At 47.9% G+C, this 13,075-nt stretch overlaps 3 protein-coding genes across 4 annotated transcripts; all 3 read left to right on the top strand.

Annotated features, from left to right (window-relative positions):
• Positions 1-118: 118 nt before the first annotated feature.
• Positions 119-1,592, top strand: LOC127771424 (uncharacterized). Its single transcript, XM_052297337.1, has 3 exons — positions 119-372; positions 472-508; positions 658-1,592. Exon 3 carries the CDS (start codon positions 696-698, stop codon positions 1,080-1,082), a length of 387 nt encoding a protein of 128 aa, XP_052153297.1. The 5' UTR covers positions 119-372; positions 472-508; positions 658-695; the 3' UTR covers positions 1,083-1,592.
• LOC127771422 (bifunctional adenosine 5'-phosphosulfate phosphorylase/adenylylsulfatase HINT4) lies at positions 1,133-6,560 on the top strand. Of its 2 annotated transcripts, none has more exons than XM_052297336.1 (7): positions 1,133-2,086; positions 2,188-2,234; positions 3,658-3,734; positions 3,832-3,898; positions 4,084-4,161; positions 4,254-4,360; positions 5,030-6,102. In XM_052297336.1, exons 1-6 carry the CDS (start codon positions 1,955-1,957, stop codon positions 4,336-4,338), a joined length of 486 nt encoding a protein of 161 aa, XP_052153296.1. In that variant the 5' UTR covers positions 1,133-1,954; the 3' UTR covers positions 4,339-4,360; positions 5,030-6,102. The 2 variants fall into 2 exon arrangements, with proteins under 2 accessions (XP_052153296.1, XP_052153295.1); XM_052297335.1 differs by lacking the exon at positions 5,030-6,102 and adding an exon at positions 6,156-6,560 and having other exon boundaries at positions 1,134-2,086.
• Positions 6,561-9,935: 3,375 nt separating this feature from the next.
• Positions 9,936-11,761, top strand: LOC127769401 (probable aspartyl protease At4g16563). The gene has a single exon (XM_052294987.1). The coding sequence runs from the start codon at positions 10,086-10,088 to the stop codon at positions 11,565-11,567; it is 1,482 nt and encodes a 493-aa protein (XP_052150947.1). The 5' UTR covers positions 9,936-10,085; the 3' UTR covers positions 11,568-11,761.
• The last annotated feature ends 1,314 nt before the right edge of the window (positions 11,762-13,075 follow it).

Genomic DNA, 13,075 nt, shown 5'->3' with positions numbered 1-13,075 from the left:
TTCCCCTCCTCTCCCTTTCTCATCTCTTTCTCTCTCACTTTCTCCTCTCGGGGAGCACGGCCGGCAGGGGAGGAGTGCCGGCGCGTCCGGCGGCCGGCGAGGGAGGAGCGTGGCTGAGAGGAGGGTAGGCGCGACGGGCGGCGGTCGGCGACGTGGAGCACGACGACGACTCGGGGCTGCCGCTCGCTTGCTCCTGGGGGCTGGAAAAGCCGCACGCACTCAGAGTGGAGGCGGTGGGTGTCCGGCGATGTCCCGAGGCGAGCGAGGACAGCGGTGGCTTGCCTCCTGCTCCTCTCCCCGCCGATCTCCCTCACCGACCGGCGAGTGCACGCGGAGAGGAAGAAGGGCAGCGGCCGGCCGGCAGAACAGCCTGTGAACCCATCCTTCCCTCCATTTCTTTGCTAGCTTCCGCCATTGTTTTTTGGATTTTATTTGCTCATCTGGTGCTTCTTCCCCTTTCCGTTTCTGCAGCTCACAGCCTCACACCCGCTCAAATTCTTCACAATCCGTAAGTGTGTGTGTGTGTGTGTGTGTGTGTGTGTGTGTGTGTGTGTGTGTGTGTGTGTGTGTGTGTGTGAATTCTTGCAGATTAGATGCTGAATTGCTGCTAATAGCCTGCATCGACTCGTAAATTTATGTTTTTTTTTGTTGGAACAGATGGGCTGTGGCTAGTGGCCGCAGTACAGCTATGGGGGATGCCATCCTGCTGCAGGCCAATCACATTCGACGTTAACAAGGTGCCAACCATGCGGGGACCTAGCGCACCGAGGTCCGGCGAGGGGCAGCGGCGGCACGCGGCGCGCAGCGAGGGCGAGCAGGAGCGTGACGGCGGCCGACGGCGGGGCGCGGTGGCGGCTCGTCGCGGCCGCACGGCGGCGGCGCGGCCAGGACACGGGCTCGTGGCGGCCGGCGTGCGGCGGGCCGGCGGCTCATGGCGCCACACCATGCGGGGCGGCGCGGGGGCGATCAAGCGGCCATGGCGTGGTGCTGCGAGCACGCCGTGGACGGCGGATGCGGTGCAGCGGCCTAGCACGGCACGGTGCGGTGACGCCGGTGGCCGGGTGGGTGCGGGATGCGGCTGAGCTGCGGCTCGGCGCGGGATGCGGCCGAGCGGCCATGGCGCGGCGAGTGCCAGCAGCACGGCGGCCAGGGGTGCTCGCTGCACTGCCCTTTTCCCTTTTTTTTTCTTTCTTCATTTTCTTTTCCCATTGACTTCGTGTGGTCGGGGAGGCGCGGCGGCCATGGCCAGAGCGGCGGCACGGCTGGGCGACGGCTGGTGTGACGCTGCGGAGTTCGGTGCAAGGCGCGGTCCGGAGCGGCCGTGCGGGGGCGAGGCCGTGCAGTGGCCGGCGCGCAGCCGACGTCTCCATCAGTGCCCTTTCGTTTTCTTTTTCTTCGCTGGGGGAGGAGAGAAGGTGCTGATGTGGCATCCTGACACGTGGGTCTCACGTTGACTTAGCCGTCACGTCATACAAAACCGGAGTCAAAACCACCGAAGGACCTAAATGGAACGGTTTTGTAAAGTTGAGGGATGTCATATATCTGTTTTTGTGGTTGAGGGTCGATTTTGTAATTCGATGACAAGTTGAGAGAACTTGGGTGTACTTTTTCCAAGCAAGAAAGGAGAAAGTGCGGTGCTGAGTTGGGCTTGGAACCAAATTCATGGCCCATCTCAGTTGGGCCTGTGATGAGTTGGGCTTCTCCAAGGGACCAGGAAACTGACGCTACAGCTTTGCCGGTTGCGCTGGGCCGTGGAATCACTGGACAATTAGCCAGTGCGCCACCGGCCACCGGATCGATACCGGCGGCGGCGGCGGTGGCGGTATCCCACCCGCGAGCACGAGCACGAGCACGGCTGCCGCGTCCGGGGCGCAAGTGCGGAAACAGTCCAAGTCCACGCCGCGTTGGGGATCCCACCTAACCTCAACCGCTCCACGCGGGCGCCGAGGGTGCCATGAAGAAGCTGTTCTGCTTCCGCGGCGGCACCGTGGCGAGGAGGTCGGAGAGGGCGCCGATGGCTGAATGGTGCGTGTTCTGCCCCATCGCCCGCCGCGACCCCGCTTGCAACACCGTCCTCCTCTACTCCGTTCCGTACCCTCCTCCCCGTCGCCGCTTCCGATCTAATAATCCCCGTTCATCTGGTGCTGTTGGTCGCTAAAACTCGTGTCATTTTGGTTTCCTCCGCAGGATGACAGGGTCATGGCGTTCAAGGACATCAACCCGTCGGCTTTCAGGTAGGAGTACTTCTATGTCTCCGCGCACTGCGTCGTGTTGGGGGGGATTGGTCTGGAAATATGGATATGGCGTTTCCTTGTTATTACGTATAATAGCTGTAGTCGGATATTAGAAGTGATTGGGTTCACATGTACTCGGATTGAATTTACCATCTATATTTCTACTATACAACTAATGCAAGGTGGAAGGCTTTAACTAACTTGTGTTTGTTGTCTTGTTATGTCTCCTACCTAGCTATAACTACTTTGCGAGTGCAAATAATGGTTTACTGTGGATCTTGGTTGCAGTGAGCTTGTTATAAGTTTCAGTGCGAATTTTTCATATTTGGACACTTTTTTACCACCATATTATCTCTTTTTACTCTGCTTCTCATTGCAGAGAGACCTATGTTTTAATATATATATTTTTTGAACAAACAGACCTATGCCTTGATCGTTCCTATATAAGTGGCTATATTTTCATGCTGAAAGAAATCATCCTTTAGGTTTTTTTAGCAGGAGATTATGTATTTTGATGGCCGATCAATATTGGTGATCAGCTGAATAGCAATGCGACTGATTCCTCTGTACCAATCTAATCTTAACTGTTGTCTGAATTTGGGTATATACCAACCACCAAGAGGTCATGGAGAACCAAGTCTTGTGGATCGCCTACTTGGATGTTCTTGATCATCTCAATTCTCAAGTTACTGTGCATATACACAAGCATATGTTTTTCTATATTATACAGAAGAGCAATGAAAAAACATGTTGTATATCTTCACAGTTGCACCTCTCTATTTACAAATAGTGGAAAACATACTCTCTCCATACTCGTAAAGGAAGTCGTTTAGGACAATGTTTAAGTCAAACTTTGGGAATATAAATCATGAATAACTCTCAAGTTGTTGAGTTTGAAAATGTAAAAATTATATGAATAGATTTGTCTTGAAAAATACTTTCATAAAAGTATACATATATCACTTTTCAATAAATATTTTTATAGAAAGAAGAAGTCAAAGTTTCTTTTTTTTTTGAAACCGTATGAAGAAGTCAAAGTTGTGTTTTAGAGACCGTGTCACTGTCCAAAACGACTTCCTTTACGAGTATGGAGGGAGTATGTAATATCACATAGCTTACAGTTGAAGATCAATAAATTGCTACCGACAATTATTGTACTATATGGTTAACTGGATCAGTCAGACATGATGAACACCCTTCTGTACTCAATGCAAAAGTTGCAAACATAATAACAAGTCGATCTGAGCTCTTTATGCCGGTTCTGTCTTTGACATGCCACTATGCCAGAGTGATTTTGGCCCTGTAATCTTTTTAGCACCAAGTGTCCAAATGTGATTTCAGTTTTCCACCGTTAACTATTGACCCAGAGCTTGTCAGATTTTTCCTTTAACATTTGTTTTACGGTATCCTGTGCTGTTTGCAGGCACTATCTTGTCATACCCATTGAACATATACCTACTGTCAATAATCTCCAAAGAACCACCGAAGATCACCAGTTAGGTGGGTGATTTGTTCCTTCTCGCTTCTTGCAACCTTGGCTCCCTATTACTCTTTGTCTAAGTCAAACCAACCAGTAGGCACGTTTTGTCCTTTTCAGTTAGTCACATGTTGGCAGTAGGAAGAGATTTACTCAATCGGGATGCTCCCAATTCGGAGGAACACAGGTATTGCCAAAAAGAAATATTATTTATGTGTTCTATATTTCTTGTTGTACATGTGATTGAAAGCTCTCTCATTTGCTGATAAGCAGTAACACTAATATGCGGTGATGGGGAAACTTCCATTGTCACAATATACTTATCGAGCGTTATTCCTCTCTGCGTTCTTGTAAACTTGTTGTGTATTGCAGATTTGGTTTTCACCAGCCACCATTTAATAGTGTTGATCACCTTCATCTTCACTGCTTGGCATTGCCATTTACGCCCAGGTACTCAATTTACAGTGCTATACGCCTTTCCCTTCATTTGAAATGTGGCATTTTTCCGTTTGGAAATTATTTATACCACTTCATTTTAACAGCTGGAGGCAAGTAAAATATACACCTCTTGGTCCCCTTGGAGGGTTTATTGAAGTTGAGAGTCTATTGGAAAGAATACGCCCATAGTCTACCGTTATCACAACTACCGGTACAAGCTATTCTTGCTTAACTTTTGTTGTATTGTCATTTGTACGTGATTCATTGTACATTCACAACACATGGTCTGAAATTGTAGACTAAATCAGACCCACTCTTTCTGGATGTTGAGCTGCATTGAGTTGATAAATGCCTGCTGTATGAATTTCTTTTCATGGTGGACAGCCTTAGCTTACAAACAAAGGAATAATAACCACCTATGGACCTTTTATGGCCTTTTGATTAGCAGTCAAACATTTAGGCAGTTTGCAATTATGATATGATTTTCTCCTATTTAGCTCTCGCCGTTACAGTTACGCTTAGGCTCGTTAAGAAATGTACACCCTCCGGGCTAATAATACTTGTCCTCCGGGCTAATAATACTTATCGTTTTGGACAAAAGTGAGGTCAAACTTTAAAATATTTGATTACGAATAATTTCTAAAATATTTATCTTTGCAATATGGTGACTATATGTATAGATTAGTTTTTAAAAAATATTTCAATAAAATGATATATTTGTTAACACTTCTATTCATATTATAAAAAAATAGTGGTTAAAGTTATTTTTTTGAAGACCGTGTCTCTGTCCAAAATGACAAGTATTATCAACCCGGATGGAGTAGCATATGGACTAGGACTGTGGTACGAGATGAATACATTTTTTTTCTTTGTCGGGCAGATGAACACAATTTACAAAGTATCACCGCCATTATCGCGATGACCACGGAAACCCGCAGGCAGTGGGCAGTAGGCACAATTGGAGAGAGAATGCTAATGAGCGATCAGTCGCATGCGCCCTCCCCCGCGCGACTAGACACGTGTCGCGCGTGGAGAGGGGGGTGCAAGCACCGTGCGGTTTCTCTTTTTTTTGTTGTTTTTTTGGCGCACGGTTTTCTAGGCGGTGTGCGGTTTTTTTCTTTTGTTTTTCTTTTTGCGCACGGTTTCCTTTTATTTTTCTTTTCTTCTTTCCGTATCAGTTTCTTTTTTTTTTTTTTGGCGCACGTTTGACTGGGTGCAATTGGCTCTCCAATTGTTGTGACCTTGTGATTGCATCCTTTTAATATGCATCGCTTTAGTCATAGCTTTTGAATGATTGTATCATCCCTCTGTTTAATATGCATCGCTTAATCATATAGCTTTTTTTTATATATATAATGTTTGTATCATCCCTCTGTTGGTTTCTTGCACCTGCTACATCCCTGTTTCTCTCCTGCTACAATAAATATCGGCTCGGAATGATACACATCATCATGAAACAAATATATATTGGATGTGCCATATCGGAAGTTGTTCTTTATGAAATCTAATATCCAAATATATAGTTAGAAATTGATTTTTTTTATACTAGTATGTAGCCGTTTGTATCTGCCCCCACAACCAAGAGGCAAGCTAGCATGAAAAAAGTGGCAGTCATGGTTCTTTTGCATCTTATAAAGTGGCAATAAATTGGTCACTCTCTGATTGTACATTTGTACGCAAACGAATAATAATGGAATGCTTCTCACTTTCACTTTATTCGAAAGTAGATGCCAAGTCTTGCGCCTTTGTAAAATTAGTTTTGTCGTCACTCTGAATGATCAACAGCTCAATATCATAGTGCAGATGTACATACACCAAAAAGGATCTGGCACCTGTTTTATCTCACTTGGTGCTCTTAAAACTCAACAGCAATGTTCCATTGCATTTGTTCGTTTCAGTGCACGCGGAGACGGGGAAATCTTTCACTGGCCGTCGCGTCTCTTTCCATTTTGCCTCTGCCTTCTTTCTGTTCCAGTGTTCCTAATCCGTGTCATTCGTCTCATCAGCTACTATGACCTACACAAAGGCCAACCCCAGCAGTACACACTGGACGACAGCGATGGCCCAACCTGCTCGAAGTATAGTGTACTCGGAGTACAGCAGTACGAGAGATGCCAATGATGAGCCCGAGCCCCATTGGCAGAACCAGCCTGAACTGAGTGCTTGCATTGCAATTGCATGTACAGTACTGTTGAGCTATACTCCCTCCGTCTCCAAAAAAAAAAAAAAGGCAAACTGTGAGTTCCCATGCCAATGTTTGATTGTCCGTCTTATATGAATTTTTTTTATAATTAGCATTTTCATTATTGTTAGATGATAAAACATGATTAATACTTTATACGTGACTTATCTTTTTAATTTTTTTATATTTTTTTCAATTAAGACGGACGGTTAAACGTTGCACACGGAAATCAGGGTTTGTCTTTTTTTTTGGATGGAGGGAGTACGTATTTTCCATTGGCCATGGGCCATTGGCCGTTCGCTCTTTCAGCTTCGCACTGCGGCTATATGGAGTCTAGGCGGTGCCCACTGATCGGCCGGCGGGGACCCTCGTCGGTACGGCACGTACCCGACTCCCCTCACAGCTGTTCTCCGGCCAGCCATCGTACATCGCCTGTAGCTGTCAATCGTCATCGTCACATATTCACACTAGGAGGAGTACAATAGTACATCATGGCGATGAGGGCACAGGGCAGGCGTTCGATCCATCAATCCTTTTTCACGACGTCTCCTCTTGTTTTCTTCTGTACCGGAGTCCGAAGCCGAGCCCCCCTCTGCTGCTGCTTCGTCTCCCCGACTCCCCGTTCCGCCGCTGCTGCCGCGCGCCATCCGTTGTCCTGCCTTTTCTTCTCACCGTTGGCTGCGAACGGTGGTGCATCATTGTGCAGCCTGTACGTTAGCCTTGGCTGCTTGCGCGAACCGTTGTCGCGTTGCGCGCACCGTTCTTCTCGGATATGTGTGGTTTGAAATTCGAATTCTCATTCACTACCCCTTTGCAAAGACTCACTCCCGTTTGAAGCAGATTGTTCGCCATAATTGTCTACTTTGGTTTTATTATAGGTATGGAGTAAATAATTTATGACAATAATATGGTAAAGTAGATAAATAGAACGGGACAACCATGCATTAACCTGTACTAGTACGGAGTATATTGTACAAGTACCTCACGTATAGTGTACGTACATATGAAATGGACGCCTGAACAGAAGCTTAAAGGATACTCTACCATTGTGGATGCCAGTGAAGCATGAATGAAGGATCTCAGAGTCAGATAGAGTACATGGTGGAGTAGTATTAACTCGCCTGTGCCTATGCAGACATGAAAAATTGACTTACAGCCAAGCCAGCGGTACGTGCAAGATTGCTCACCGGCGTGAATGCCATTGCCAACCTCGTTCTTCGATCACTGAATTGCATAGAAATATCTCACATGAAAAGGGCTGGGCCCTTCCCTTATCAACAAACTAGTCCTACGTCCCATTGTATATCTGATTCTGTATCCAGCTCACTGAACCAGTGAGCTCATGATAATGTCGCCACGGTGGCGCATAGAACTATTGATGGAAGAGAACTAACACTACTACTAACAAAAAGCTCAGACAGCTAGTCCTTTACTCCTTTTCTTGCCTCCCATTCGGCTCTCACGGTGTATTTGGTATAGTTCATTTTCCCATGATTGTCATTTGTCTTTGCTAATGCTCCAATTTCTTATGGACTGAACGAGTGGCTGATTTTATCTTTAGACTGTGTTTAGTTTCACATCAAAATTAAAAGTTTGAAGAAATTGAAACGATGTGATAGAAAAGTTGAAAATTTATGTTGCAAGAAAATTTAATGTAACGAAAAAATTAAAAGTTTGAAGAAAAAAATTAGAATCTAAACAGGGCCTTACTATTTTTTGGTGTACAGAAGTACAGAACGAAAAGATAGAAAAATTAGACGATCGAGCAAGTGTAGTGCAGTGCAGTACTAGTAGGTACTAGTAGGGCCCTGTTTGAAAAAATTAGCTCAGGGCTAATTTTGAGAGCTAATATTTAGTCATGAATTGATAGGCTAAACATTAGTCTAGGGTGATATGTTTGTATCCATGGGCTAATTTAAGGCTAAAAGGTAGAGAGAGAGTAGAAAGAGAGGAGAGAGAGCTGCTTTTTTATGGTCCCCACACAAAATTAACCCTATTAACACCCCATGGAGAGGCTAATGTTTTGAGGGGGCTAATTCACTTTAGCCTCAATTTTAGCCCACCTGTTTGGATCCTTGAGGACTAATTCAGGACTAAAAGGTAAGGGCTAATAATGAGTCCATAGAACCAAACAGGGCTGTCTAGTTGATTTCATGGTGCAATCAAGAAGATTTCATGGTGCAATCAAGAAATGGATCTGATCCGTCCACAGATGCAACGATAAGCACTTTGCAAATGGTCCCCTACAATTGATTAGCACGTTTTTTTTTTCGAATAAGATTGATTAGCACGTCTTTGTTCTGATTGACAGACACCTACAGACTGCAGTTTAATTAGTGCTATCCTTAATCTCAATAGTTAATTTGCTGATTTCAATCTTCCTAACCTAACCTATGGTCTATGGAAGCAACACCCTAAATGCAGATTAACGATCACACGTTTTCAAGGGTAGTTAATTATGTTGAGGGGTTTCAACTACTAAAACTTTCTGAAGTGGTTTAAACAGAAGATAAAAAGGAGACATAATAGTTGGATGTACTCCGTACTAGCAGTCCATTCACCTACTCTCTCCGTCAAAAAAAAAAAAAAAGACAAACCCTGATTTCCGTGTCTAACGTTTGACCGTCCGTCTTATTTAAAAAAATTATAAAAAAAATTAAAAAGATAAGTCACGCATAAAGTATTAATCATGTTTTATCATCTAACAAAAATGAAAATAATAATTATAAAAAAATTTCATATAAGACGAACAGTCAAACGTTGACACGGAAACCTACGGTTTGCTTTTTTTTTTGGAACGGAGGGAGTACCTATAGTTTCAGCCTTTCAGGACGCATTATGCACCAGGCTAGCAATAGCATGAGATGACAGATGAATAGTAAAACTCGTTTGGTTGAGTTTAAACTTCTAGATTTAATTTTAAGAGTTGAATCTCGAGTAAAGTTGTGGAGTAGCTGAAACCTAGTTTTACCTTTCTACTTTAATTTACTAGAGCTCTTCACCTATCTTTAATTCTATTTTAAGTGAAGTTGAAACTTATTGATCGTGCTTCAACTTCAAAAGAGTTAGAGCTGAAACATGCAGCTGTAACCTTGTAAAACAGGCGAGTTGTGCGCCTTTCAAGTTTCAATCGAGCCGTGTCGTAAAGTCACCACTCCCAGTAATCGCAAAGTCACAACTACCAGTAAAAAACCATAGCGATCGCAAGCTCGTGGTACTTGAAAATACAATGTCACTACTCCAGCTACTCTCACTCCGAGGCCACCACTCGCTAGCTTCCTGTGTCCCCTTGTCCTGCTTGCTCTGCTACCCTGTAGCTGTAGGCCTGTACTGCTCCGTCCTGATCCGCCCCGGCTCTCTATCGCAAAGAAAAAAAGATCCGCCCCGGCTCGATCGGTTTGCGCTTGTGCACGCATACACGCTCGCGTCCAAGCGCACATCCGCACAGTGACTCGCCGTCCCGTGACTCCAAATCCACACGTTGTCTCGTCACGTAGCCGCTTGCAAGTTGCAACCAAGCGGGCGCGCCGCGCGAGCGCCTGAGCGAGTGTGCAGCATGCGTGTCCTCCATGCGGCTCGCGCTCTCCCCGGGTGGATTTCCCCCACGCGATACACAGTTTAGTTTGTTTGAACCGTCCCCACGTACGCCCCGGGATGCTGCTGCCGGCTCGGCCGCTTCAAAAACCCCTTCTAAACCCGCGGCCTGAGCCCAGAAACCCGAGCATTCCCCCGTGCGCGAAAGCGCCCCGTCACCATGCGCCTCCTACTCTGCTTCCTCTGCTTCGGCTTGCTTCTCGTCTCCTCCTCGCTGCAATGCCACGGGCTGCTTCTGCCGCTCACCAACACCCTCTCCTCGCTCCGCCCAGCCAATGACACCGCCACCATCCACCGCCTCCTCCGCTCCTCCTCCCTCCGTTCCTCCGCGCGCCACCGCGGCCGCCGCCACGGCACGCGCCGCGCGCCTCCTCCTCCTCCACGGCACCGCCAGCTCTCGCTGCCGCTCGCGCCGGGGAGCGACTACACGCTGTCGCTCTCGGTCGGCCCGCCTTCCACGGCCAGCTCCGTGTCGCTCTTCCTCGACACCGGCAGCGACCTCGTCTGGTTCCCCTGCGCGCCGTTCACCTGCATGCTCTGCGAAGGCAAGGCGACGCCTGGTGGCAACCACTCCAGCCCGCTCCCCCCACCGATCGACTCCCGCCGCATCTCCTGCGCGTCGCCGCTCTGCTCCGCGGCGCACTCCTCCGCGCCCACCTCCGACCTGTGCGCCGCGGCGCGGTGCCCGCTCGACGCGATCGAGACCGACTCGTGCGCGTCCCACGCGTGCCCGCCGCTGTACTACGCGTACGGGGACGGCAGCCTCGTCGCGAACCTGAGGCGCGGACGCGTCGGGCTGGCCGCGTCCATGGCCGTGGAGAACTTCACCTTCGCCTGCGCGCACACGGCGCTCGCCGAGCCCGTCGGGGTGGCCGGGTTCGGGCGCGGCCCGCTCTCGCTCCCGGCCCAGCTCGCCCCGTCGCTCTCCGGCAGGTTTTCCTATTGCCTCGTCGCCCACTCATTCCGCGCCGACCGGCTCATCCGGTCAAGCCCGCTGATCCTCGGCCGCAGCACGGACGCCGCCGCGATCGGCGCCTCCGAGACGGACTTCGTGTACACGCCGCTGCTGCACAACCCGAAGCACCCCTACTTCTACTCGGTGGCGCTCGAAGCCGTCTCGGTGGGCAGGAAGAGGATACAGGCCCAGCCCGAGCTCGGGGACGTGGACCGCGACGGCAACGGCGGGATGGTGGTGGACTCGGGCACGACGTTCACCATGCTGCCGAGCGACACGTTCGCGCGGGTGGCCGACGAGTTCGCGCGCGCGATGACCGCGGCGCGGTTCACGCGCGCCGAGGGCGCGGAGGCCCAGACAGGGCTCGCCCCCTGCTACCACTACTCCCCGTCGGACCGCGCCGTGCCGCCGGTGGCGCTCCACTTCCGTGGCAACGCGACGGTGGCGCTGCCGCGGAGGAACTACTTCATGGGGTTCAAGAGCGAGGAGGGGCGGAGCGTCGGGTGCCTGATGCTGATGAACGTCGGCGGGAACAACGACGACGGCGAAGACGGTGGTGGTCCGGCAGGGACGCTTGGCAACTTCCAGCAGCAGGGGTTCGAGGTGGTGTACGACGTGGACGCCGGTCGCGTCGGCTTCGCCCGCCGCCGGTGTACGGACCTGTGGGACACGCTCTCGCGCCGGTGAGCTGCTGGTGCGGACCTACGATGATCGAGTATGATTTGTCCTTAAGCTCTCAGGTGTACAGAGTACAGACTAGTGGTAGCTGCCATGCATGTATCTGTAGGATTGTTCTTCTTGCGACGTTACTGTTTTGTTTCTCGTGTTTCTGCTTGTAAATCTGTCTTGCTCTGCCCGTATGGAACCTGATTAACGATTAACCGATGGCAACGACTCGGACGGCGAGACATGTCTCCACACGGGTTTTTGCTACCAACAGAGAAACTGCAGTAAACAAACTCGAACCTTTGGCACATTTGATGCAAGAATCATTGATCAACCACTGGTGCACGAGAGATGCAGTGCAAATAAACTCCAGAATTTTCAAGCTGATCCGGTGAGAGATTGATCGAGTGGTGGTGGTAATCAGCTTTGCCGCTGATGAGTGAGCTGTCGAGCGATGAGTGTGGCGTACAAGCGGGCCATGGGGAGCTGCGCACGTGTGGAGTGGTGAGCCGAGCATGAGCTGGCGGGGTTTGTCTCCTGCGGGAAAGGCAGCGCAAGGTTCGATGTGCTACAGAGATTACAACAGTTTTGTGGTCCACGTGTGTGGTAAAAAAAAAATCTGGAATCATCCAGAAAATCTGGATGAACAACCGAATACTTACTCCGTCCCATAACCTAACCATTGTTAGGTAGGCACGTCTATTAAGCAAGTATGTAGAAATGATTAATTGGAGGGGTTATGATTGGTGGAGAAGAAAAAATAGGTGAAGAGAATGGTTGTGATTGGTTGAGAGAAGAGGGTAGGTGGAGAAATAGTTTCATTTTGAGACAAGTTACTGTGCTAGAAATAGATATAATTTTAGATGGAGGTAGTATCATACTTAAAATATGGATGAACAATAGAAAATATGTCTAAAATATACTCCTTCTGTCCTATAATATAACAATTTAGAACTGGATGAGACATTTCATATGACAATTAATCTAGACAGATGTATGTCTAAATTCATTGTACTATAAAATGTCACATTCGGTCCTAAGTTGCTTATATTATGGGATGGAGGAAGTAGTAAGAATCTTGGATGAAACTTTTTTTGTATAATGAATGTAGGAGTATCTGATAGAGAGTTCCAAATACATTATACTAGAAAATGTCTCACCCAGTGTTAAGTACTTTCATCCCATAAAAAATAACCTAGTCACTACCAATCTAGATATACATATGGCATATCTAATATTATATATTTTTTTGGAACGGAGGGAATACTAAATAATTAAACCAATGACGATCTAATTGGGCAATGTCAGGCAGGAAAGGCGTAGGCCTAGGAAGACAGATTTTGGGCATGTTTAGATTGTAGCCAAAATAAACCTTACCAAATTTTGGCAATGCTAAAATTTTAGCAAGATGGCAATATTACTAAAAATTTGACAGGATTTTTCATGTATTTATCAAATTTGGCAACAAACTAAACATAGATATTTTTTTAGCAACTTTGCTAAAAAATGGTATGGTTGAAAATGTCATC

The sequence above is a fragment of the Oryza glaberrima genome, chromosome 4 (assembly GCF_000147395.1).
Source record: "Oryza glaberrima chromosome 4, OglaRS2, whole genome shotgun sequence".
Lineage (NCBI taxonomy): Eukaryota > Viridiplantae > Streptophyta > Magnoliopsida > Poales > Poaceae > Oryza > Oryza glaberrima.
The sequence above is the reverse complement of the archived record's forward strand: the minus strand, read 5'-3'. Positions and strand labels throughout refer to the sequence as shown.

What these genes read in the sequence shown, in the direction of transcription:
- LOC127771424 (XM_052297337.1), top strand. Translation starts at nt 696, where the DNA reads ATGCCATCCTGCTGCAGGCCAATCACATTCGACGTTAACAAGGTGCCA.
- LOC127771422 (XM_052297335.1), top strand. Translation starts at nt 1,955, where the DNA reads ATGAAGAAGCTGTTCTGCTTCCGCGGCGGCACCGTGGCGAGGAGGTCG. An exon ending in ATCAACCCGTCGGCTTTCAG is followed by an intron (nt 2,235 to 3,657) that starts GTAGGAGTACTT and finishes TGCTGTTTGCAG; the next exon opens with GCACTATCTTGTCATACCCA. An exon ending in CACCGAAGATCACCAGTTAG is followed by an intron (nt 3,735 to 3,831) that starts GTGGGTGATTTG and finishes TGTCCTTTTCAG; the next exon opens with TTAGTCACATGTTGGCAGTA.
- LOC127769401 (XM_052294987.1), top strand. Translation starts at nt 10,086, where the DNA reads ATGCGCCTCCTACTCTGCTTCCTCTGCTTCGGCTTGCTTCTCGTCTCC.